General features: G+C 46.2%; 2 protein-coding genes across 12 annotated transcripts in view; one reads left to right on the forward strand and one right to left on the reverse strand.

Moving 5' to 3' along the window:
* Window positions 1-645: 645 nt before the first annotated feature.
* On the reverse strand, window positions 646-12761 carry CUNH16orf71 (chromosome unknown C16orf71 homolog). 11 transcript variants are annotated; one of them, XM_023521186.1, is made up of 9 exons: window positions 12547-12760; window positions 10738-10917; window positions 8902-9030; window positions 7257-7763; window positions 5452-5575; window positions 3941-4082; window positions 2790-2918; window positions 2224-2328; window positions 646-1339 (listed from the first exon to the last, which is right to left on the reverse strand). In XM_023521186.1, exons 2-9 carry the CDS (start codon window positions 10864-10866, stop codon window positions 1039-1041), a joined length of 1566 nt encoding a protein of 521 aa, XP_023376954.1. In that variant the 5' UTR covers window positions 10867-10917; window positions 12547-12760; the 3' UTR covers window positions 646-1038. The 11 variants fall into 11 exon arrangements, with proteins under 11 accessions (XP_023376954.1, XP_011374759.2, XP_023376955.1 ...); XM_011376457.2 differs by having other exon boundaries at window positions 2224-2352; XM_023521187.1 differs by having other exon boundaries at window positions 2224-2322; window positions 12547-12759.
* A 143-nt stretch (window positions 12762-12904) lies between these two features.
* ANKS3 (ankyrin repeat and sterile alpha motif domain containing 3) overlaps window positions 12905-24186 on the forward strand; it is a 30247-nt gene continuing 18965 nt past the window's right edge. The window contains exons 1-5 of the mRNA XM_023521213.1: window positions 12905-13147; window positions 15489-15696; window positions 17588-17786; window positions 17980-18101; window positions 19291-19372. Coding sequence (XP_023376981.1) covers window positions 15527-15696; window positions 17588-17786; window positions 17980-18101; window positions 19291-19372 — 573 coding nt within the window. The 5' untranslated portion in view covers window positions 12905-13147; window positions 15489-15526. The remainder of the gene's footprint in view (window positions 13148-15488; window positions 15697-17587; window positions 17787-17979; window positions 18102-19290; window positions 19373-24186) is intronic.

The raw sequence follows: 24186 nt of genomic DNA on the forward strand, positions 1-24186 counted from the left end.
GCAGGGCTGGATAGGAAGAGACCTTTACCTATTTTCTTTGCATGGCAGCCAGTGGTGACCCCACCTGCGCGCTGGAACACGCACCCAAATGCCAAAGACCCTGCTGGAAAGCCTGAGCCTACAGCATGGGAGGACCCCAGGTGATTTTTCTGTTCTTCCCATGGGGCAGGCAGGAAGGAGGGGCCTGAGACTGAGAAGCAGAATGTTGGAAACAAGCTGGGGAGAGGACAGAGGTGCCACAGATAAGGGCTTCAACCTGTTGAGAGCAGCAGGGCTGAGAACAACAGTTATGAAAGCACCCTGTGAAAATGGGGGTGGGGTGGGGGATAATGTTTGTGGAGTAACGGGGTGAGAGAGACGGGAGCACCTCCTGTGGGCCCCCAGCTCTTGCTGGTTATCCACAAGGATGACTTTGTGAAATGGGGACAGTTTCAGGTCTGAGAACATTCAGTATTCTCTATATTTAAAGGTCACCTCCACCCTTAGTTTGGAAGGAACTTAGAACATACGTATGTCTTTGTGTCTTGGTTAAAGAAAAAAATCAAATTTCGATCAAAAGTTGTGTGTGAGCATGTGTATGCGTGCTGTGTTAATTTAAGTACACAAGATAGCAAGTGTCCAGGGACCCAGGAAATTAGGCCAAAGTCTTTTTTAAAACATTTCTCTAAATGTTTTACTTAAATTTTATAGTTTTAAAAAAGACCCTGTATGACAGAAATAACAGATGCACATTAAAGGAAACAAACGCTGAAATGGACAAAGATGAAAAGCCTCACATTCCCACGATCAGAACAAAACCACTGTCTTCACAGGCTTTTCCTTCCAGGCCTATTCAGAGTATTGGGGCCACTTGAGTTGTATCGCTGTAGGTACAAGTTTGTGCTGGCATCTTTGTGCTCTAAGTGTATGTAAATGATATAAATGTTTGACTGAATTCTAACAGAGGGTTAGGTGATGGATCCACAGCTGAGGGTCCTTGGCTGCTGCTAATGGCCTGGGTGCGTCATTGGAGAGTCACACCATCTTGCTAACCTTCTCTTATCTCATCCCAGAGGCATCTACAGTTGACCCAGAGGAGGCACCAGGACCTCCCTGGCTGTTGCTGGTACAAAAGGGTCCCCCAGAGCCCTGAGACTTCTTCCTGAGGGTCTGGCCTGGGCGTTCTGCTTTAGTCCAAAGAGTTAGGTTTTGCTTCCTCCCAGTCCTGGATCCAGCTGTATCTTCAGGGGCCTGAGCCTTCTGGCTGTTGGGACCCTCACTGGCGGGCAGCTGGGGCTGAGCCATCCCCTTCCGAAATGCCCTGAGCTGCTGGAGAAGCCAACTTTTCCCAGTACAGTCCCTGTGACACGAGAGAAGCAACGTCAATCAATGCCAAGTGGAGGCCAAACCTCCCAGTGCTCTCCCACTGCAACAGGACACAAACACACAAAAGCCAGAGTGCTTTCAGAAGCGTGTTCCCTGGTTCTTGAGATGCTAAATCAGTAATGATTGCAGCTTTTGCCCTTGCTGAGTCAGAATGCATGTCAGCATGTTAAAGGCTTCTGGGATGAAACCTATATGACCCTTCTCAACCCATGTTTTTCTTCCCTTTTTTTCCCTATAATGCCTAATCACAGACTCCATTAGGAGAAAAATTACATTAAACTCTGACATTCCCAAAGGGTAGGATCTGCAAGCTTTGCAATTCCAAAGATGATGGACACTGCCACAGCATATGATTCTAACTCACCCCATGACCACAGCATGGCCTCCCCAAGTCAGAGACTTGAGCCTTCTCTGCATTTGACATTTCATGTCTTAATTCACCCAAGCTTTTCATTTCTGGCTAACAACCATCACTTTACTCCATCTCTACAGTTCCTCTTCACTTCATAAGCCTTGGCCAGTACCATCAGTAATCGGAAGCAGAATTAATTTGGGAAGCTATTTTACAGAAAGAAAATGTACTAATTTTTTCTGAAGAGCAGGATAAAGTGTCCTTGGTAATGTCCAGGGACAGCAGTCCAGGCTGAGACGATGCTGGGCTCCCCCATGGGCTCCCAAGGATACCCTCTCTACCTCCCAGACCTCCCCCTACCCCACCCCGCTCCCATCTCTCATGTGCTAGCCCTTTGGATGCAAGGCAGAGAACTAAAAGCATAAATGTTAAATGGGCCAGGCCAAGGCTTATGCAGAAAGCAGACAGGGAGCAGCCCCAGGCAGAGCCTCGAGCGGTTACCGTACCCCCCTGGGCCCTGCTGGTTTCTCAGAGCCATTGTTTCCTCTTCCTCTGCCTCCTCGCTGTCAGAGGAGCTGGAGCTGGAGCTGGAGCTGGAGCTGGAGGTGGAGCTGGAGCTGGAGCTGGAGCTAGAGCTGGAGGAGAGGGAATCATGGTTCGCTGGACGTGCCCCAGTCCACTCCAGCCAAGCCAGCCTACCACCAGGGACTTGGAGTGCCCAGGCCTCCCTGGTGACCCAAGGCAGGAGGATGGGTAGGACAGCCAAAGCCCAGTGGTGGAGGGTCGCACCCCAGGGCAACATAACCCACCTAGATTGTTTACTTAGATCTCTTCAGGAGAAAGATTACTGTCTGCTCTTGCTTTCACCCTCCCTACTCAGAGAGCCTGCTGACCAAGTGAGACTGTTGGCCAGGCTCAGCTCCCAGCTAAAAGCACTTCTCAACTTAGCAGTGCTCCCAGGATTTGCCCACATCTGAGTCCTCCTGTCTGTCAGAGTTCCTGTTCCTCTCTAGGCCAATGTGGCATCTGCAAAGCAGTGGGTTTGCTTCGGGGCTGTCACCGCTCCCTGTACCTTTCCAATGACTGCTGGTCTGATGGCTCCGTGGGCCTCAGGTCAATGAAGGTGGTAGGAGGCTTCACTGGGTTCCTTAGCCAACACTGGCCCAGCTCAGCCTGGAAGCCCAGCTCTGTCAAAGCACGTCTGAGATGAGAAGAGCAGAGGTGCTGAGTCACTTCTTAGTGGTTGTGTGTGACCTGCACTGGGCTCATGGCTGCCACTGACTGAGTAGTACCCACTGTGTGTCGGGCACGGAGGTAGGCCCCATCAATGCATTCGCTCTTTTACTCTTCAGAACAAACCTCAAGATTTAGGCCAGCGCCATCCAATCGAACTTTCTGTGACGATTAAAATGTTCTATGCCTGTACTTTTCATCATGGTAGCCACTTGCTACAAGCAGCTATTGAAATTTACATTTAAGCTAATTAAAATTAAATTAATACAATAAAATTAAAAATTCAGTTCCTCAGTTGCACTAGCCACATTTCAAGGGTTCAGTAGCCACATGTAGCCAGTGTAAGTCTAGATATTTCTGTTAGACACTTCGGGTTGCCAGGATTAGAAGCCACCACAACTAGCTCAAGCGAGAAGGAAATTCATTGGCTCTCAGATTCTAGAGAGTAGAACTACCGAAGTGTGGGAAGAGCAGGGGTACAGCTGAGCCTTAAGGGACCCCAAAGCTCTGTCTCTACCTCTGCCCCTACAGCTTCACTCTTTCTCATCACAGCTGGCCTTTCTCCACCCTCCCACCCCTACCCAGAGACACGGGAGAGTAGAAATTCCCAGGGAAAAGCTCTGATTGGCCTGGCTGGGATCAGATGCCCAGGGCTGACCCAATCAATGGTGACCAGAGGGGCAGGGCCCTACTCTTGGGGAGGCCATATGGATGGTGAAGGGAGGGTTCTCATGGGGTAGGAGAAAGAGCAGGTGTTTTGGGGCTTGGGTCCCAGCTCTGCTTTATATGGCCTGGGCAAATCCACCTCTCTGAGCTTCAGTTTCTCCATTTATAAAATGGAGATAATTGTAGCACCTGATCAGATTCTTGAGATGAGAAAAACACACAGAGTGCCCCACCCATAGTAGGACTAATAAATACTGCAAGGCCATGGGCCTGTTCTAGAGAGGACAGGGCCCAAAAAAGGTATTGGCTGGCAAGAAGTCCCACCTGTTTCCAGCCTCTGGCTGTTTGGTGTCCTGGGACGTGTCAGCAGGCATTTTCCAGGCAGAGGAAGAGGTTCTAGACTGCGTGGCACACAGGAGGGTGAGTCGTTCCATAAGCTTGTCCTGGGCACTCTGCTTGGTGTGATCTGACAGGAAAGCAGGAGAGGCTTCTTAGTGGGGATGCAGTCTCTGCTTGACTTAGAGTGGCCTGACCTCCCATGTAGATGAACCTGGTAGTGGGGGCGGGGCTCGTACATGGAGAAGTGAGAAGGCCAGTGGAGGCCCCCGCCCCACCCCTTCGATACCCCACCTCCACTCAGCATGGCTGGAAGCCATATCTTTATGAGTGGGAGTTGTATTAGAGCGTTGTGAAGTAGAGGTGACTTCTTAATGACAGTTTATCCCACTTTCTCATTCCCGAGTCCCACTTGTCAGAGGGAACCACAATTAAGAGTTCTCTGTGTTCACTTTTTTTTTTAAAGATCAATGGGATCATCCTCTGTAGATTTTTTTCACTGAATATGTCTTTCTGTGTTAGTATATAGATAGATTCCTCCATAGAGCACAGTGTGTTCTGTGGTGTAACTGATTTAGCTAGACTCTTATTGAATACTGAATATGGGTTTACAGTTTCTCACAATTGTAAACAATGCTGCAACAGATAGGAACATTCTTGGATACATATTTTTATCCGCCTGGGTGTGTACATGTTAGGGTAGATTTTAGAAGTGGAATAGCTTAATCAAAGGCTTATATCCCTTTAAAATAGAAAACAGATCCTGCCACATTGCCCTTCTTTTTGAATTACAGCAATTACAGCCCCTCACCCCTGCCCAGCCTTACAGGAGGGTAGGTTTCTCCACACCCTGCTATCAGGGGTTAAATTACAAACAAATCCCTGTTAAAAACAGCATGGGGCCATCAGCCCCGGCAGAGACTTCAGCTCTGAAACTGGAGGCCAGAATGCATGTTCTGGCTCTTTTGCTTCAGACTTGCCCCCACTCACATTTTTGGGCCAGGCTGGGAGGGGATAGGAGCTTTTGTTTCATTTACAAAATTGCCTAGAGCAAGGCCACAAGTGCAGTGACAGTAATCACATCCCTGGCTTTAAACCGGAGGCAGGGGAAGCAGGATTGTGGTTAGGAGCTATGAAAGGCAGGATACTTTGTTCTCAGAAAAAGAGAGAGAGGCTTGAGGAGGTAGGGAGGAGGAAAAGGTGAGGGTTGAGGGCAGAAGGCCCTCCCTAGGGCCTGGTGCATGCCTGGCAGATAGCAGGCAGTCACATATATAACGAATAAATGAGTGAATGAATGGAGTGAGTGAATGAGTGAGTGAATGAATGAAGTCTTTCAAGGACTGGCACGTGAATGTTCAGGACAGTTAGGGCTGAGCATCAGAGAGGGCATGGTGGGCTGCAGGGCTGATGGTCCCCAGCACATGGTCCAATTTTATTGAGAGGCCCTGGGAGGAGCTACTTGTGGGGATGCACTTGGGCTCTGGCGTTCAAGGTCAGACCTTGGCCCTGGAGGCGGTCAGCTGCCCACCACACCGTTCCAGTTGCTCTGTCTCCTCTGTCATCTTCATCTTCTTGTCCTGCCAGACTGTCAAGGATGTGATCCAAATCCCACTCTTCAAGTTGCTGAAATGATTAAAGTGGTGATTGTGAGGCCGTTGCAGGGTCCCAGAAGCACAGTTGCTGTGACCAAAGGAGGCTGTCAGGGGATGCTGTGGGGTAAGAATCAGGGTTTGGGGCCATGCCCACGCTTGCTGACAGGCTCACTCACTTACCCTTTGAGGGTTGCAGAATGAACTACCTGGGGTCTGTACTTCCTATACCTTTTTTGGGCAGTACTTCTGCTCCTGGCCAAAGGCATTGTTTGACCTGGAGGAAAGCCAGTGTAACTGAAAAACTATTCAGGTTCTTATAGGTTTAAAACAGGAGGTTAAAAATTCTTACTCTCTTAAGAAACAGATTGTTCCAGGCAGGTGCTAAAAACTGGAGGACTTGGAAGAGTGCTGTGGGGGCAGTGTGGGTGTGACTGGAGAAGGGAAGTTAACCAGGAATTAATGTTTCTTATCTATGACCTTTCAGCTCCTTGCAGCCCTGTAAGCGAGTGAAAATAAAGGCGTTTAGGGGCAAACAGAAAGGAAAGTACAGAATTGATAAGAATGGATGGAATCACTGAAAATGATCTGTCACCTTGATGCCAGTTTTCTCTAAATTGTTAAGAAAATTACTCAAAATTTATTTAAAGGCCAAAAAGAGAATTGTATGACCTTTCAATGTCACGCTGGAGCTTTTCTAATTAGCCCACCTTTCTAGGGGTGGTTGGGTTTGCACGACTGACCAGGGCCCACCTGTTTTGGAACTTGGTAAACCTGAGAAGATGTAATGGTTTTCTTTTTTGTCCAGTAGAGAAGACACCCCCATAGGTAACAGTTCTGTGGCCCTGAAGGACATTGCCTGGTTTTGCACTGAATGTAGCAATTTTATCTTGGTGTTCATGTCTTTTTCCCCAGTGTCTTACAAATTCTAGTTTCTCATAATATCTTTGAACCCGTTTTGTCATCCTGCTGGTTCCCTCATTCATGAGCTAAATCCAACAGTAAAAGGAGCTCACTGTTTGAGAATGAGTGCTTTAACATTTGAGAGTTATGCTTTGAGAGTCTGTTCTCTATCTTATATGCAGTTGTGTGTCTTTATAAATATGCTTGGGATTAGCATTCTTTTATTTTTTTAAAGAAGGCTGGAGTCTCCTTGCGCTTACTTGTTCTCATTAACTCTACCTGAGGACAGTCTGCCTGCCAGGCCTATATAGCCACTGAATCTGGTACGGTGGCCTGCCTTCTAGTGGACTGGGGACCATGGGCATAAGGTCGCTGCTGTAGACTGAATGTCTGTGCCCCTTCCAAAGTCACATGTTGGAATCTTGCCCCCTAATGTGATGGGGTTTGGAGGTGGTGCTTTTAGGAGGTGATTAGCTCGTGAGCGGGGAGCCTCATGAATGAAACTAGCGCCCTTATAAAACAGGCCCTATAGAGTCCCCAGCCCCTTCCACAGAGTGAGGACACAGAGGATGGTGGGCCCTCACCAGACACCGAATGTACCAGCGTCTTGATCTTGGACTTTCAGTCTCCAGAACGGTGAGAAATGAATTTGTTATTTAAGCTACTCGGTCTATGGGATTTTGTTATTGCAGTGGCCACAGACTAAGACAGGTAGGTATACTGGGCCAGCCCTCAAGTTTGCCTGTAGAGGACCAGCTAGGGACCATGTGCAGGGCACGCCCCAAGGACTCAAAGGGCAGGGAGCTGCCTACCTGGAGGGAGAGCACTGGCAAGCCTTCCTGGGGACCCTGTGGTGGTGTTCCTGGTCTTGGACTTGCCACTGTAGCTTCACAGGACATTTTCTTCCCTTGACTTTGGTCACTGCAGTCGGGGTTCCGGGGACCCCAGGTGACTTTATGGAGTAGGTCTTTCTCAATCATCTTCCTTCTCTCCCTTCGGAGAGCTCTCTGGTTGGCAGAGTCTGAGCCCTCCTGAGACTGAGAGGCGGCACTTGGGGGCTCTGTCCTCCTGTCTCCTTCCTGAGGACAGAGGGTGGCTTCTCCTTGTGGCTCCCACGGAGGACTTGAGGATCCTTTGGTGTTGATGGACATGCCCCCACGGTCACCTTCCTGCCAGGTGGGAATCTCCTCAGGCTTCCTAAAAAGAGAGCTGCTCTCACCACGGCTATCCAAGGACTGGCCAGGGTCCCTTCCTTCCTTCGTCATTGCATTCCATTCACCCCAGGCTTCTGCTGCAAACTCCACAGGCACCGCAAGCGGCTACACGGGAAAAGAGGTGTCCTCAGTTAGCAGCCTCAAAACCGGGAAGGTTTTTTTAATTGTGGTAAAATGTGTGTATAACATAAACTTTGCCATGTTAACCATTTCTAAATGTACATTCATAATGCTGTGCATCCATCGCCACTGTCCATTTCCAAAGCTCTTTAGTCCCCCAAACAGAAACTCTGTACCTCCCCCTGCCACTCAACCCCTGGTAAACTCTAATATATTTTCCGTCTCTATGAACTTGCCTTTTCTAGCTATTTCGTAGAAGTGGAACCATACACTATCTGTCCTTTTGTGCCCTTTCACCTAGCTTAGTCTTTCCGAGACGTTTTCTCACATTGTAGCATTCCTTTTTGTGGACTGAATAATATTCTGCTGTATGGCTAGACCACATTTTGTTGACTCATTTTGTTTGCTAGTGGACACTTGGGTTGCTTCCACCTTTTGGCCACAGTGAACAGGCCATATAGCTATTAAGGGGTGGACATGATGAATCCCCAGGCCCTTTGACTTCAGAGCAAGCCCACAGCTCTGTCCTCAAGGGTTAGTACAAACTTTCTCATCTCAGATTGAAAAATAAGTAATCCAGAAGAATTGTAGAAATGAAGAAGACAAAATAAAGTCACATGGACATCATTCTACCTGAATGATGTCTAACCAGGGGGGCTTGGCAGCCCTGGGAATTTCTCCTGTTTGGAGTTCTTTCAGACATACTTCTAGGCATGACTGAGTGAATGGGTAACTTCTGTCATGGTGATAGGGAGAGAACATGCCCTGGCTCTATAAGATGACCCTGCATTAGTTCTTGCACTGAGAACTGAGTGTGGCTGGGGATCAAGTGGAATAGTGGGGGCAAAATCAGAAAGTCAGTCCCCACCGGGGTCCTAAGTATGCTGGGCTCCTGGGAGAGTGCTGTGCACCAGGCGGGTAGATGTTTGATGTCTGATCTCCTTGGGCTGTACCTGGAGAAAGGCCTGGGTGTGCAGAAATGCTGCACCAGGGATTTTAACCTCTTTGACCCATAATGCTGTTAAGGGTTCAGTGAGAGCCATGGACATCCACTCACTTCCACACCCCATTCTGCCCACAGGGTCCCAGCATCACAGGTCCCCAGAACCTGCCTCCCACAGACCTTAGGAGACTCATAGGCTGTAGGGACCCAGGCTCCATCAGAGTCTTCAGCCAGCTCCTCTGACAAGTCTGGAATCAGGGAGGTTTGATTTCGTTGGAAGATGAACAGCTCTTCTTCCCCGCAGTCTGACTGTGGACGGACAAGATATCTTAAGGATTACATGGCAATGGCCAGAGCTAGGTGGGCCTTGGGCCTCGGGCCCCGCCTACCCTGCCCTGCCTCACCCCACCCAGCTACTGGGGAGTAGTGAGGGTAGATTAGTTCTGAAAGTAGTGGGGGGTAGGTTAGCTTGCCCTGAGCTGGTTTCTGCCACTGATTTAGAACTTGGCTTACCAGCACCACCTCGTGGAGGTGAGATCCAGGGCTCCTGGTTCTGTGTGTACCTAATACCCTTAAGACTTTGCATACACAGGTGCTCACTTAATGCCTGGTGCTGAATGAACTGGAAACCAAGGTGGGAGCTGGAAGAGCAGAGTCCATCCCTCCCCCTCCTCCACGACCTTGAACCATCACTTAATGACAGGGAGCCTTGGTTTCTTGCTTCTGGTTACCAGCACACCTCACAGGGATAGTCCGAAGATGAGTGCAAATGAGACTGCAGATATGAAAAGGCACTGGGGTCATGTTGTTATCTGCTCCCATTAGCCTCGCTGCGCAATGGATACTCCCTGAGGTCCAGGAAGCTCTGCTGTTTCATCTTGGCAGGTGCCCCAGGTAGGACCCAAACCTGATGTGTTACTTTTAAAACCCTTGCCCTTTCTCTAAATACTTGGCTCCAACCTGTGTATTTGGTACACACTGATGAGGAGTTTCTGCCTGGTGCATTGCCTACCTTGCTCTGTACATAGGGTCACTGTCACACCTTACATGTCTAATTTACACTACATGGAGAAGGTGGTCGAGTTCATTTAAACCAGAATTCAGAGTCACTTTTGTCACCCAATATTCTCTTAGTTGGTAGAAACTAGAAACATAATTGCTATCATGGTAAGTCGGGGCACACTAGAGTATATAATGTTACAAAAGGGTCCTGGTCCTTGAAGAGGCTGAGTAGGCTCCTTAAATGTTTGTTGAATGAATGCATATGATCAATAACAAAATTACTATGTATTATACATTTACCATGTGCCAAGCACTGTGCTCTAATGTAGATCATTTAGTTCTTACGACAATTTACATCAGAGCTGGGATTTGAACCCTGGGCAATGTGGAATCTTGGTCCTTAATTCTTATATGGTGTACCTCTCTGTTTGTTATAGTCCTCCATAAAGCATCCTTGGGATGTTTGCCAGAACATAAAAATGCCAGGATATGGAGGATTTTGTTAACTCTATTAATTGAGCACCTACTCTGGGTCACGCTCTTTACATACAAAATCCCAAATTTGTGCCAGTAATAACTATCTGTATTTTGCAGCAAGGACACTGAGGCTGACCCAGGTATGGCAACTGCTCACAGGTTACATGGTAAGTTAGCAACTTAGTGGGAATGGGGACCCAAGTCTGCTTGATGCTGAAGCCCCTGCTTTTCCTGATCTTCTGTGGTGCTGTTCTGGACTCTGTTGGGCCAGGACGTGGCCAGGACCTCCTCCAAGAGTGGCTTCTATTTCAATGCATTGAGATTAGCCCTTGGAGGAATTCTCTAGTTGTTGTTTGAGGTCACTGGTATGGCCCAGGAGGATGCTGAGCACCAATAAATGTATTCAGAGAATAAAACCAGAGATCATGATGAACACAGAGCTGAGAAGCTCCAAAGCTATCTGTAGGTCAGCATCATGTTTGTCATGAGAAGGAAGGGCAGTCAGGGCCTAGGACTGGGAAGAAGGTGCTTGCTTACCGAGGAAGAATCTGAGTCCAGAGATGGGAGCTGCTCCCTGACAGTCTGGAGGATGGTGTTCCAGGACCCCATCTGGGAGGCCCAGCGGGAGGGCAGTGAGGGCCCCACATCTTTGTCTTGGGATGCCATGAGTGCTCAGGCTCAGAGGAACTTTCTCAGTATGCCATCATCCAAGGATTTCTGTGGAGGATGCAGGGTGAGGTGCCAGGGGCCAAGGGTCAAGAGCTGGGGGGCTGCCTTTTTAAAGCATCTACCATCCCATGGAGGGTGAAAACCGACTCAGACTTCCCACCCCATTTCCCTTTGGTGCTGAAGGTTCCTGTTACTGAGTGCTAGGCACTGTGCCCTGCACTCTGTGTGTGCGCATGCGTGTGTGTGTGTGTGTGTGTGTGTGTGTATGTGTAATGATGTATGGAGCCTGCAGATATATACTATGTATATGATATTATATAGCTAAATGTATTGATATAGAATGATATATGTCCATAGGTATATGATATATAGAATGATACATGTATATGATATAGATATATATAAACTATATATGTATATGTCCTATATAACATATATTGCTATCTACATTCTATGGGCTCAGAGAAGTTATTAGTAAATTGCAAAGACAGAATTTGTATCAAAGTTAGAGGGGATTTCAAGCTCCGCTATCCTTTACTGCCCCCTTACAAAGGAATAAACTAGACATTTTGCAGTCCCCAGATCTTTTTTTGGAGTTGCCACTCAAATTAACCTCTTATATCCAGGCATTGCACCCGCCCCCCTTTTGTATCCCAGAATCTAAAAGGCCCGGTCCTTCAAGGATCAAGGGGGCTTTAGGAATGTGGGATGACTGTACTTCAGAGCCAGTGCCTGGAGAATCCTTGCAGCCTGAGAGGCAGCTGTGCCTATAAAATAGGAAGAGAACACTCCTGCTCTAGCCCGGGATGGCTATCACTCTGCGTCAGGGCCCCCATCAAGGTAGTAACAGGAGATGGAAGTGTGTGTGGCGGGAAGCGGGGTGGGGGGGGGTAGGTGTTTCTTGCTGCTGCTGTGCTTATGGGAGTGGGGACAGGAGACTGGTGCACCCTGACCTGAGAACAGCAGGGTGGGGACGTAAAACAAGCGGATTACTATTTAAAAAGATGTATGTCTGTTTGTCAAACATAAGTAGAAGCCAAAGAAAAATAACAAGTTTAAAGACATAGAAAGAGTCCTAAAAAAAAAAAAAAAAAGGGGCAGATCAGAGGACAACAGAATCAGGTAGGTGAAGGGGGCTACCAGAGATCCTGATAAGTTCTTCAGGCGGACAAGGTAATAAGGGAAGGAAAGGCACTACAGGCTGCGGGAGGAACATGCACACCGGCTCAGAGTGAAAACTGCCCAACTGTTTAAAGTGGGGGGCAGGGGGTGGAGAAAAAGTGTCAGTTGCTGGACTATGCAGTGAAAACGAACCATATCATGAGGAGTCCTGAACGTCAAGATAAGAAGCTCGGCTCATCCCGCAGACGCGGGTTAAGCCAAATGTTACCGGAACCCGCAGCTCTAGTCTCCTCCGAACCCTGACTCTGCCTCCAAGACCGTTTCTTGGCTGTAGCCCGTTAGCCCTACCCAAAGCCCCGCCCCTTGCCCCTCGTGTGGCGGTTGTTATGACAACTAGACGCCAACGGCCTCCCGGGTCAGGCTTTTAAATTCTAAAGTTCAGAAACAGAAAAACCCATCGCTCGTCCTCCCATGCACCCCCAGCCCCTGTTCTCCTTGTCTTGTTCAACTCCTGACATTTATCTCCGCAGCTACGGCAGGCTCGAGGCCCCTCACCTCAGGCTTCTGCCTCCGCCTCCCCTCCTTGCACGGTCCCGACAGGGCTATAAACAGTCTCCAGCGCGTCCCTCGGTTTGTGTTTGCCTCCTTGGGCCGCGGGGCAACTACTGAGGCTGTCACCGCCTTCGGAATCTCCCTCAGCAGAGTCTTACTTTACTGGACTGCCAACCGCTTTCGATCTCCGCCCCCCGCGCCTCTTTCGGGACTTGGCGCGTCCCGCCTCTCTTGCAACAGGATTGGTTCTCCTGGTCAGTAGAGGGGCGGGGCAGGCGAGCTCTTCCTGCTCATTGGGTGCTACGGACGTCACACAGAGAGCCGGGAGAGGTGACCGGAAGGGCCGGGTGCGGGACGGGTGAGTTACACAGTGTCGAGAGCTGCCCCACGGGCCTGAGAGCGTCCCAGCGTGCTCCGCGCCTCCCGCAACCACTTCCGGGGCGGGAGCCGGGCCGTGGGGTCCAGGCGCTGCGGCGGCCGCGCGGAGTGGGCCGGGTTGAGTGTGGCAGAAAGCGGGCCTGGCCGAGGGAGCGCGGTGGCGAGCGGGGATTGGTGGCGGCGGCAGCGGCGGCCTGAGGGCGAACCGGGACTGGACACAACGCAGGTATGCTCTGCAGCGGCCCGGCCTGGTGCTGGCACCTGCTGTCCACCTGTGCGGCCTGTAGCGGAGCGTCCCAGCTCTGCCTTTTGCTTGCTGTGTGAGTTTATGACTGTGAGCTTCCGCTCTGCACCTGTGGAGCTGGGACGATAAAACCACGTGCCATGTAGAGTTACTGGGAGGTGGCTTCAAGGGACGTCAGTGCTGTAGGTTGCTCGGGTTTCCCCACTGGGACTCTCCCCAGAGCCTGAGAACGAGTTCGAGATACCCCGGCCCCGTGAAAGGCCCTCGCGCCAGGGGTCGGGCGTCGGGGGGGAATGAGTGCCCTGGGGCTTTTACAGATCTCTTCCCTGTGGGCGTGGCGGTCTGTCACCGACGTCATATTTTTTAAGTTAATTTTTTTGTTTAGTTTTAAAATAACGGATATTTTACAGAAGGTATTTTACGGAAAGGACTGAACCAAAAGGTAGAGTAAAAATTAAAAGGTCCCATTTCCCAGTGCTACTTCCTGGAGATAAATTACTGGAAGCGATATACAAAAGACATTTTATACAAACATACAAATATAATCATGTTATGCACAACGAATACCCCATCATTGTAGAATGTCTGGCGTGTGGCAATGTGAAAAGGAATTAACAGTAGCTTTATGCTCCTGTGGCATCCAAGTTCTCTCTCCTTGAGCTGGGGTCTGATTCTGAGTGTCCCCCGGCAGTCTGCAGTGTGTCAGACTTGTGAGCATCCAATGAAAGGAGAGATAACACAGGCCCCACCCCAGGAGGCATTAGCAGAAGAGACACACCCACAGAAGGCTTGAGGAGTGTATTGAAAGGGGGCTCTGAACTGACACTGAGCTTATTTGGCTTCTTATCCAGGCTCTGTGGGCCTGAACTGTGCAGGTAAGGGTTCTCACCTGTGAGGTGAGCGCTGCTTGATTTCAAGCCTTGCCAGTGCGAAAGGCAGTAATTCCAGGAAGTAGGGCTTTGTTCTAAACTTTGTTGCCCGCAGACCCCATCACATGTATGGATACTCTTGCAAAGAGCCTACAATTTTTTTGTCCCCCAAATTGGCAGTTTATTGTTTGGCCATCTTGGCTGTCACCTGGGCCTGGGTGACATTCTTTAGTAGAGACTAAGGTCAAGTGGCATCTGTGAATCACTGTGGTTCCTTTAAGCCATCTAAACAGGATGTGAACCTTCTTTGTTTTCTTTCTCTCCCTTTTCTACACTTGCTTCTTTGTTCTTTCCCACCCAGAGTACAATAGGAGACAAATGTCACTCCTGGACCTAAAAGTTCTGCTAGGAAGCTAATGACTTTGCCTTGATTTGCGTAGCATTCCCAGAATAATGGACTCTCATAATCATAGACTTGTCATCCTGGTGTTGTCCTATCTCGGGGAAAGTGTCACCCCACAAATTTATAAAATCCATCCCCCATCTCTCCTACTTTCAAGGAATGCCTAGGTAGATTCCTAGTCAGTTAACATTTGCTGAACATCAGTCACATTCCAGTTTTTGTGCGAGGGGCTCTTAATTTTTTCAAAATTTATTTGCTTAAAAAACTTACAGTAAAATTCATTCATTTGGTGTTCAGGTCTGTGAGTTTTGATAAATACAGAGTCATATATCTACCAGTCAAGATGCAGAATAGATCCATCATCCCCAAATTCCCTCTTGCTGTTCCTTTGCGGTCCCCCTACCTCTAACTCCTGGTAGTGCTGATCTGTCCTCCAACTCTTTATTTTTTCCAGAAAGTCATATGAATGGAATCATACAGTAGTTAGTCTTTTGAGACTGGCTGTTAGCACAGCGTATTTGAGATTGGTTCGTGTGTTATGTGTATCGACTGTTCCTTCTGCTTATTGCTGAGTAGTATTCCGTCATACGAATATGCCACTTTGTTTACCCATTCTTCCATGTATCTTTATCAGCAGCCCTTTGAGATATGTTCCCCTTAGACAGTGAGGAGCTAGATATCAGAGATGCAAGAGCAGAGCCAAATTTTAATCTAACTCCAAATCCTGAGTTCTTTCCCACCATACCCAAGAGCTGATTTGGTCCACTGACCCAACTGGCATTTCTTTACTGCCCATCCAGGAGATTGTTAGGCTTCTTGAGTTTCTGGAGAATTCTATTCCTAGAATGTGGGGCGTAAAGATTGGTGAAGGAAAATATATACCATATAGGCTCTTCTTTTTCATAATATTTAATATTTAAACCATACAAAAAGTCTTCTAAGTCAGCCCCAGAAGTTGACTGCATTGGGTAGCAGTCTGCTAGGATAGTGACATAGCTGCCTACTGCAGGTAGGGGTATGACCGTTCTGTTTCATTCCTTGGAACCACCAGGAAGGAAAGACCTATCCCCTGGGCCTCCCTCCACAGTGATGTCGGAGCTCAGCGATGAAGCCAGTGAACCAGAACTCCTGACCCGCAGCTTGTCCATGTGGCATGGGCTGGGTGCACAGGTCAGCTGGGAGGAGCTGGCCGTCCCCTTGGATCTCCACACAGCTGCTTCCATCGGCCAGTATGAAGTGGTGAAGGAATGTGTGCAGCGGTAAGAGATCTTGGGAAATTGTTTCTCCTCCTTATTTTTGAGAAACTGTCTCAATGGCTTCAGCTCTCATATAGAGATATTACTAAGCTAACAGGGCCTCGCATGCAGTCGTAGATGTTTAATACATATGGCCTAGATTAACCCTGCTAATCTCGAGCAGTTGTCAATATTGATTTATGCTGGACTCAGCTGAGGGAGGCAGTTTTTATTCCTAAGAAGAAAAAATTGCTTTAAATTTTTTTCATAGGCTTAGAAACATTTCTGCCATACTTTGACCAGATTAATTTTGTGGATTTTACTAATTGCAGAAATGCTCAACAAAAATAAAGATAGAAGGCGATTCCCCATGACCTTCTTTTCTCAAGGGGTTTATTTTAATCCCTCATGCCTTCCTCTCTCTTCCAGCTTCTGCCATAGAGAGAGGGAAGCAACAGGGTCCCTCTGCCCCTCTGGAGGATTGCCACCTGAACTAAGTGCACACATACTGTTTTTATTAATCTCATACATATATTAAGTCCTGATACAACAGCAGTGGCCTTTGGCTATGTCTTGTTCATAGTACAATATGATACCTACTATAATTTTTGGAAAAGAATTCATCTCCTTGCTTCCACTCCCTTATGTCTTCCACACATTTTACTCACATTTCCATTTCTCATTGATAACTTAGAGAAACAATCTATATCCATACCTATATATGTCTTTTCCAGTTCCTGGGGTGCCAAAGCCAAGCCTCGTGGAAGCATTAGGTTTCCGGTTCCCAAGTCATAGCCATCACTTATAAATACCTGGCCAGTCAAGTTTAAGTGCACTATGGTGAGGGATAATCCATCATACTCTTGTACCAGGCGGCCTTGAGAATGTTTAGCCAGGTACGCAGGCAGCACATCTCCCTCACGAGGTCCCCAAGACCCCAGATATAACTATTCCTTTGGCATTCTTGGGCTTTTAAGCCTTTGGGCTTGCTGGTAAAATGCACAGTCCAGAACGGCTCCACAGAGGAGAAGAGGGAAGTGTTTGTGTTCTAGATGGGATTGTGACACTAGCTGAGCCTGAGGCTTGCTCACAGTAAGACAGACTAGAGACCCAAGGAGTTGGAGAAGGGAAAATTGGGCTGAGGGGAGGTGAGAGAGCCTCAGGGATGCTCTGCTCAGAGTATGGCTCCCCGCTCTCCATTTGGAATTGAGCATTCCATCGATGAGTAGTGATTTGGGTGGTGAGGATGAAATGGTCTCTGTGCAGCTCTCCCAGCCAGTGGCTGCTACTGCATTTCTGGAATCAGGACCTTCTGGGATGGCTTTGTGGGCATCCCAGAGTCAAAAGATGCTAGTGAATGGTAAATAAGTGTCTGGTATGGCTTAATATGTGTAAACCTACGAGGGGCACAAGCTGTGTGGATTGATTGGCAATTGTTAGCTCCGCTGGAGGCGGGACTGTGGAGGAGGAAAGGCTGGGAGGCATGAATTATGCAGTATGCTTCTGGAAGTGGGTGTTATTTCCATCCCCCAACCCCAAATCCAGGGTTGGGAAGCCCTCATTTTTTTTTTCCTATGGGAAATGCTTTTCTAGAATTTTAATGGAAATCGGTGAGAAAGATGGGATTATTTAGTCACAGATTTTCCAAGAATGTTTCTATAGGGTTAGGTGACAAAGTCCTCTTTTCTCTCCCCCAACGCTGGACAAGCAGACTGTGGTCTGTTGGTGAAAGGTAGTCAAGGCTCCAGGTCAGGGTCTTTCGACCTTGGCACTACTAAAAATCAGATCAGTCTGTGGTGGGGCCCGTCCTGTGCACTGTCGGATGTTGAGCAGCATCCCTGGCCTCACTGCCGGCTTTGGCAAACCCTACAGGTGAGACGGCTGGGCGTGTCTAGCATATCTTACATTTGTTTAGGAGAGAGTTAGATTTGAATAAGAAGAATGGTGGTGGCTGGACCCCGCTGATGTATGCCTCCTACATTGGACATGATACCATCGTGCACCTGCTACTCGAGGCGGGGGTGAGTGTGAATGTGCCGACCCCAGAAGGGCAGACTCCATTGATGCTGGCTTCCAGCTGTGGCAACGAGAGCATCGCCTACTTTCTCCTCCAGGTGAGCTACGAGGGGACGCAGGCCCAGAATCCTGAGGGGCTCCCTGGCCGCTCTGGCAGAAACATGAACCACTGTAATCCATGATGTGCGTGCGTGTGTAATCACTTTGATTCTTTCAGCATGATGGCCTGGAGGGCGCCCACCCCACGCACAGGAGATGAGGCTGTAACAAGCATTCTGTATTCTCTTGAAGCAAGGTGCTGAGCTAGAAATGAAGGACATTCAAGGCTGGACGGCCCTCTTCCACTGCACCAGTGCTGGGCATCAGCAGATGGTTAAGTTCCTTTTGGACAGTGGAGCGAATGCCAACGTGAGGTGATTACAGGTCTTAAGTGGCCACAGGAGTGGGTGTGTCATATCTCACTCTGAGGAGGGCAGCTGTAGAGGCAGCTACAAGCCAGAGTCAGGAAATCTCCTTCCTCAGGTGGAGAGGTTCAGACAAAGAGGCAGAAGGGACAGTCCCACCCAGGTGCAGTAGGCCTAGGGTTAACCCTGGCCTTTTCACCCATCTGTCAGGTGACATCGGATGCAGCACTTTAAACTCTCTCAGCCTCATTTTCGTCCTGAAAACTGGAGATAGCAATACTTATGTCATAGAGTTATTAGAAGAATTACATGTTCTGTCATATCTAACATAGCGAATGGCACTTAATTGACATGCATTAAATGCTAATTCCTCTCTCCTCACCTTTTGTATACATCAGGTGAAGGAATGCTTTGAAAACATTCATGAGTTTTATAAGCTGGAAGGGATATTGTCTAAAGCATGCCATAATGATGATCCCTTTCATCACAGCATCCAACTGGCACTACATGCTCTCTGGATGATGTCATCCATTGTGAGGCACACCAAGCTTTATGTGTCACTAAGAAAGAAAAAAATGCTACTAATGCAACTTGCCCATGGATTTTAAGACACATTCTGACTTCAGAGATGTTAAAATGTGAAAATGGTGTGTCTTGGAATGGATGAATTCCAGTATTCAATTTGGTTCCTGTGTTCTAGACCAGCATGAAAGAAATGAGGGGTAGGGAGTACTCTGAAGACGGTGCAGAGTTAACCCTAACCAAGCACCAAAAATAAGCATCAGGTACCAGATGTAGTAAGGAGAGGGTAGATTATTAGTCCTGGGGGCGTTCCTGAGTGGCATGGAGAGGTGGATGGAAGACATTAGCTTTCCGTGAGCAGTAAAAGGCCACAGCCTTTTGCTGGGGATTCATATGCAGATTTGAGATAGTGGGTGCAAACAGATTAGAAGGAGGGATGATAGGGAGAGAAATTGTCTTTAGGACAAAAACTAGAGAAATAGAAACCAGAAAAGTTCATGAGGCTGATGTGTAGATAAGAATTTTTCTCATCTCCCTGTTAATTCTTGCAAGAGAGAGACCTCTACACTTCAGGATGGGTGACTTTGTGTCAGCTTGGTTTTTTCTACAGCAAGGAAGTGTCTCCCTGGTAGAACTTCTTTCTGTTAATCATTGCATTGTGGCCTCTGTCTTGCAGGGAGCCAACATATGGATTCACTCCTTTGATGGAAGCAGCTGCTGCTGGCCATGAAATAATTGTGCAGTATTTTCTGAATTATGTAAGTGACCCTCTTTATTAGCTTATAATTTAAGTCATAGCAAGTGAGGAATTATATCACTGAAGTATAAACTATAACAATTTTCTGCTACACAGAAATAACTGCTCTTCATATATTCAGTACATTTTCATTTTATATCTATTGATACCAAGTGTTGAGTGGCACTTAGGCATTTAAGGGTACAGTGGTGAGTAAAAATAGAAACCTGTTTTTGTAAGAATTTTGAAAATACTATTATTTGAAAAGTATGGAAAATCTATTTTAAACTGTAAATAGCACTCATTATCCCATTACTTAAAAAAATTATGTAGAGTAAGAAGGCAAAGATCTTCCTCCCTTTTTAACCACTCCCTACTCCTCCCCAAGATGCCCATTGGGTTTGATAAAGAGACACCCCAGGACTTTTCCTCTGCTTAGAAGGTATGTCAATAGATACCTGCAAAGTGGGATTCTACTAAATATTTGCTCTGCAGCTTTTAAAAAATCACTTAAATGTACCAAAGACATCTGATCCTTGTACAGTATTCCATGTATAATCTGTTCCATAGTTACTATAAAGCAGTCTCCATGCAGCTTCCCAGCCAGTGGCTGCTACTGCATCTCTGGGATCAGGAGCTTCTGGAATAGCTGTGTGGGTCATAGTGAATTCACTGATTATGAATTCAATCAGTTCTTTATTAGTAGAAATTTAAGGTTTCCAACGTTTTGCGGTTATAACCAATGCTTCAGGGAATATCTTTGTACATACAGCTTTAGCATGCATGCAGTTATTTCTGTATACTCTATTTCTATTGCTGCTGCTCACATTTTAAGTTTAATAGGTCCTAATAAAAACACAATTAAAAGATGGGCAAAGGATTCGAATAGACATTTCTCCAAAGAAACTATACAGACGGCCAATAAGCATATGAAAAAATGCTTGACATCATTAGTCATCAGGGAAATGCAAACCAAAACTAGAGAGTCTGTAATGAAAAAAACAATGGATAAAAACGAGAGATGGTGAGGATGTGTAGAAATTGGAACCCACATACACTGTTGATATAAATGTAAATGATGCAGCCTCTTTGGAAAACAGTCTGTTCAAACAGTTAAATATAGTTGCCAGGTGACCCTGCAATTCCACTCCTAGGTGTGTACCCCAGAGAATTAAAAACAGATCTATGCAAAAACTTAAAGACAAATATCCCTGGCAGTGTAATTCATAATAACCAAAGGGTGGAAACAACCCAAACGTCCATCAACCGTTAAGTGGATAAATAAAGTATGTAATATCCACACAATGGAATATTATTTGGGCATAAAAAGAAATGAAGAACTGGTGCTGCAAGGACGAACCTTGACAATGTTATGCTAAGTGAAAGAAGCCAGATGCAAAAGACCACATGTTCTGTGATTTCCTTTTGTATGAAATGTCCAGAATAAGCAAGTCTATAGAGACAGAAGTAGATTAGCAGTTGCCTAGGACTGGGGGAGGGGAATGAGAAGACTGGGGAGAGGATGATGGTTAAGGAGTACAGGATTACAGGATTTCTATTTAGAGTGATAAACATTTTCTGAAATTGATTGTGATGATAGTTATACACCATTGAATTGTACACTAAGTGGGCGAATTGCATGTATGTGAATCATATCTTAATAAAGTTGTTCAAAAAATCCAATGGGGGAAATATTTAATTTATATGTAAAGTCCTAACAAACTCCCACTAAAAAGGTTGTGTCTGTTGTCCTTCCCACCAGTAGTATATGTAGGCGCTCATTTTCTCATGTCCTCACTAGCCCTTGCTTGAGGTTACCCATCTTAAGTTTTTCCCAATCTGGTGGGAAAAAAAATGGCATCTAATTTTGGTTTGTTCTTACTAGTGAGGTTGAACATTTAAAAATATATTTATTGGCCATTCGTATTTCTTTCATGAATTGTCCCTTTGTGTTTTGGGCCCAATTTTCTATTGATAGTTATATTTTTTCTTACTTATTGGTGGGAACTTTAGAATAATAAAATATCATCATCCTATCTCTTTTTAAAAAATAACTTGGGGACAGTACGTTTACATGGTAAAAATGGGGATAAGACAGAAGGTATACAGTGAGCCTGCCTTCAGCCTTTGCCTCAGTCTCTTGGTCGCTCTTCCCAGACTGCTCCCCGTCTTGTTTTAAACAAACAAACAAACAAACAAACAAACTTAACTGTCTCTTCCGGAGTTTGTTCTATATCAGTGTATTTTGTAAAGCTCTCTCCTCCTTCCCTACCACCCCCTCTACATTCTTGCTCCCTCCCCCGCTCTTTCTCTCTCTGTGATGGCATAGTGCTCCCTTGTAGGATTCAATCAGAGTTTCTTTAGTCTGCAGATAGACTTGAATTGTTGACAACCATTCGCTGTTGTACACAGTGCTGTGGAGAATATCTGTGCACATGTATTTCTGCATTTGTACGGGACCCACTCCATATAGTTCAGTACTAAAGGTAGAAGGGTGACGTGTAAGTACATTCTTAAGATGATTATTGCCTAATTGCCATCCGAAGAGCATGTTGTGCCAACTGACACTTTTTTTTATGCAGCAAGAATTATGAATCTTAAATTATGAAGTACTTTAAACATACCAAAGAGTACAAAAGATAATACAACTAACCCATATGGCCCAGAGATCGCCACTATCCAGATGCTGGTCTGTACCTTTCCTATCCCTGATTTTGATGCTTTCATCACATATTGTGTGTCCTTAAGCAATGCATAGACTCGTTTTATATATTTTAAAAATTTATATAAATAATATACCAGACTGTATGTGTCATTCAGCAGTGTTGGTACATATAGATGTCATTTACTCACTTTAACAGCTCTGTTTATCGAAGGTATGAATATATTGCATTTATCTATTCCTTTTTTATCAGCCATTTAAGTTGTGTCCCCTTTGGTATTCCTAACAGTGCTGGAGTTCACAGTTTTTACCTGTCTTCTCAAGTACATGTGAAGGGATTTCTCTAGGAGATCAGCCTGTATTCTTCAAAGTAGAACTGGTGTGTAGAGTGGGTTTAGCTACACTAGAGCGCGTTAACTTGCTTTCCTCCATAGTTGTCCCAGTTTACACACTTCCAATAGTGTTTTATAGCCCCTGTCTCCTACACCCACAATAACACTTGCTATATGGTATCAGATGAGCTGTCTCCTATTGATTTTTACTCTTCCAGATTTCTGATGAGGCAGAGCACCTTTTCATATATTATCAGCCATTTGGGTTCCCTTTTCTGCAAATAATTATTCTTTGAAGGTAAGTTCACTGACACCAACTAGGATCCTTAAGATATAACCTAGAGTCAAGAATAGATGGTTAGATACCCAGAAAAGGGCTTGTTGGGTCTTATGGTAGCTCTAAATTTTTTATGAGAAACCTCCATACTATTTTCATGGTGGCCATACCAATTTGCATACTCACCAGCAGTGTGTGAGGGGGTCCTTTTACTCCATATCCTTGCCAACACTTGTTATTTCTTGTTGAGTATAGCTGTTCTAACAGGTGTATTTCATTGTGGTTTTGATTTGCATTTCCCTTAAAGCTAGTGAAGTTGAGCATCTTTTCATATCTGTTGGCCATTTATATGTTTTCTTGGGAAAAGTGTCTGTTCAGGTCCTCTGCCCACTTTTTACTTGGATTGTTTTGTTGTTTATATGGGATATAAAACAAAGCAACAAACAAAACTAAAAAACTTCATAGATGCAGACAATGGTATGATGGTTATCAGAGGGAAATGGGGGTGGGGAGAAGTTGAAGATGGTAAAGGGGTTCAAATATGTGGTATTGGAAGGAGACTAGACTTTGGGTTGTGAGCACACAAACGATTTATTATAGAATTATACACTTGACACTTATATAATCTTATTAACCAATGTTACCCCAATAACTTTAATTTAAAAAAAAAAAAGAAAGAGCTGAGTAAAAGCCCAGAACTGTAAAAAGCATAACGTCTACTTCTGAGTTTAGAGCCTGACTTTAAATATGATAGAATTGGAACTCGTAAGAGACAGTCTCTTATGTAATTTTTAAAACAGAAAACGTATTGGAAAGTCAGAGACTTTACTATTGTGTACCTTACGTCCTCATTACCCTTGGTTCCTGTATTCCCCTGCTGGGCCTGAGATTGTATGTAGGCAACTTGTATTGAAGGAAAACAAATTGTATTGAATTTCTTTTGGAAAATTAAAAAAATTTTAAACTTTGAAATAATTTCAGACTTAAAGAAACATCGCAAAATAGTATAGAGAATTTGCGTACCTTTGCTAGATTCCCCAATATTAACATTTCATAAGTCTCTATATACATATAATCTTTTTAGAACCATTTGAAAGTAAGTTGCTGACATAATGCCTCTGCCACCCTAAATACTTTTATATGTATTTCCTAAAAACAATTTTCTCTTTCGTAATCATATACAGTTATCAAACTCAGGAGATCAGCAGTAAGCTCTGCCTCCGGCACACTAATCAGGAATCAAAGGTGTCAGTCACTACCAAGCAATCGCTGTCTGGCTGAGATGGATGGTGGGCACGGCTTGGAGTGCGTGGCTGGTGGGCCAGGTCTTTAAACCAAAGGGAGCCAGAGGGATGGGCCCACTGGTCTCCTGACCTGCCCCCTCCAGAGCTAGGCTCTATTCTTGGAGATGGAGAGGTGGACGAGGCCTGGCACCCCGTGGTCTTTGCCAGGGGAGAAGAAGGCTGTGCTTGCTTTCCTTGCATCCCATGTCCCTTCTTCCCAGGGGGGCCAGGCTGCAGCAGCTCAATCTGGACAGGGTGTGTTTGGGCCTCTTTTAGGAGGGG

Source organism: Pteropus vampyrus, unplaced genomic scaffold (assembly GCF_000151845.1).
Source record: "Pteropus vampyrus isolate Shadow unplaced genomic scaffold, Pvam_2.0 Scaffold300, whole genome shotgun sequence".
Lineage (NCBI taxonomy): Eukaryota > Metazoa > Chordata > Mammalia > Chiroptera > Pteropodidae > Pteropus > Pteropus vampyrus.

What these genes read in the sequence shown, in the direction of transcription:
- CUNH16orf71 (XM_011376457.2), bottom strand. Translation starts at nt 10,866, where the DNA reads ATGGCATCCCAAGACAAAGATGTGGGGCCCTCACTGCCCTCCCGCTGG. An exon ending in CAGCCTATGAGTCTCCTAAG is followed by an intron (nt 7,764 to 8,901) that starts GTCTGTGGGAGG and finishes TTTCCCGTGTAG; the next exon opens with CCGCTTGCGGTGCCTGTGGA. An exon ending in AACCAGCAGGGCCCAGGGGG is followed by an intron (nt 1,340 to 2,223) that starts GTACGGTAACCG and finishes CTCGTGTCACAG; the next exon opens with GGACTGTACTGGGAAAAGTT.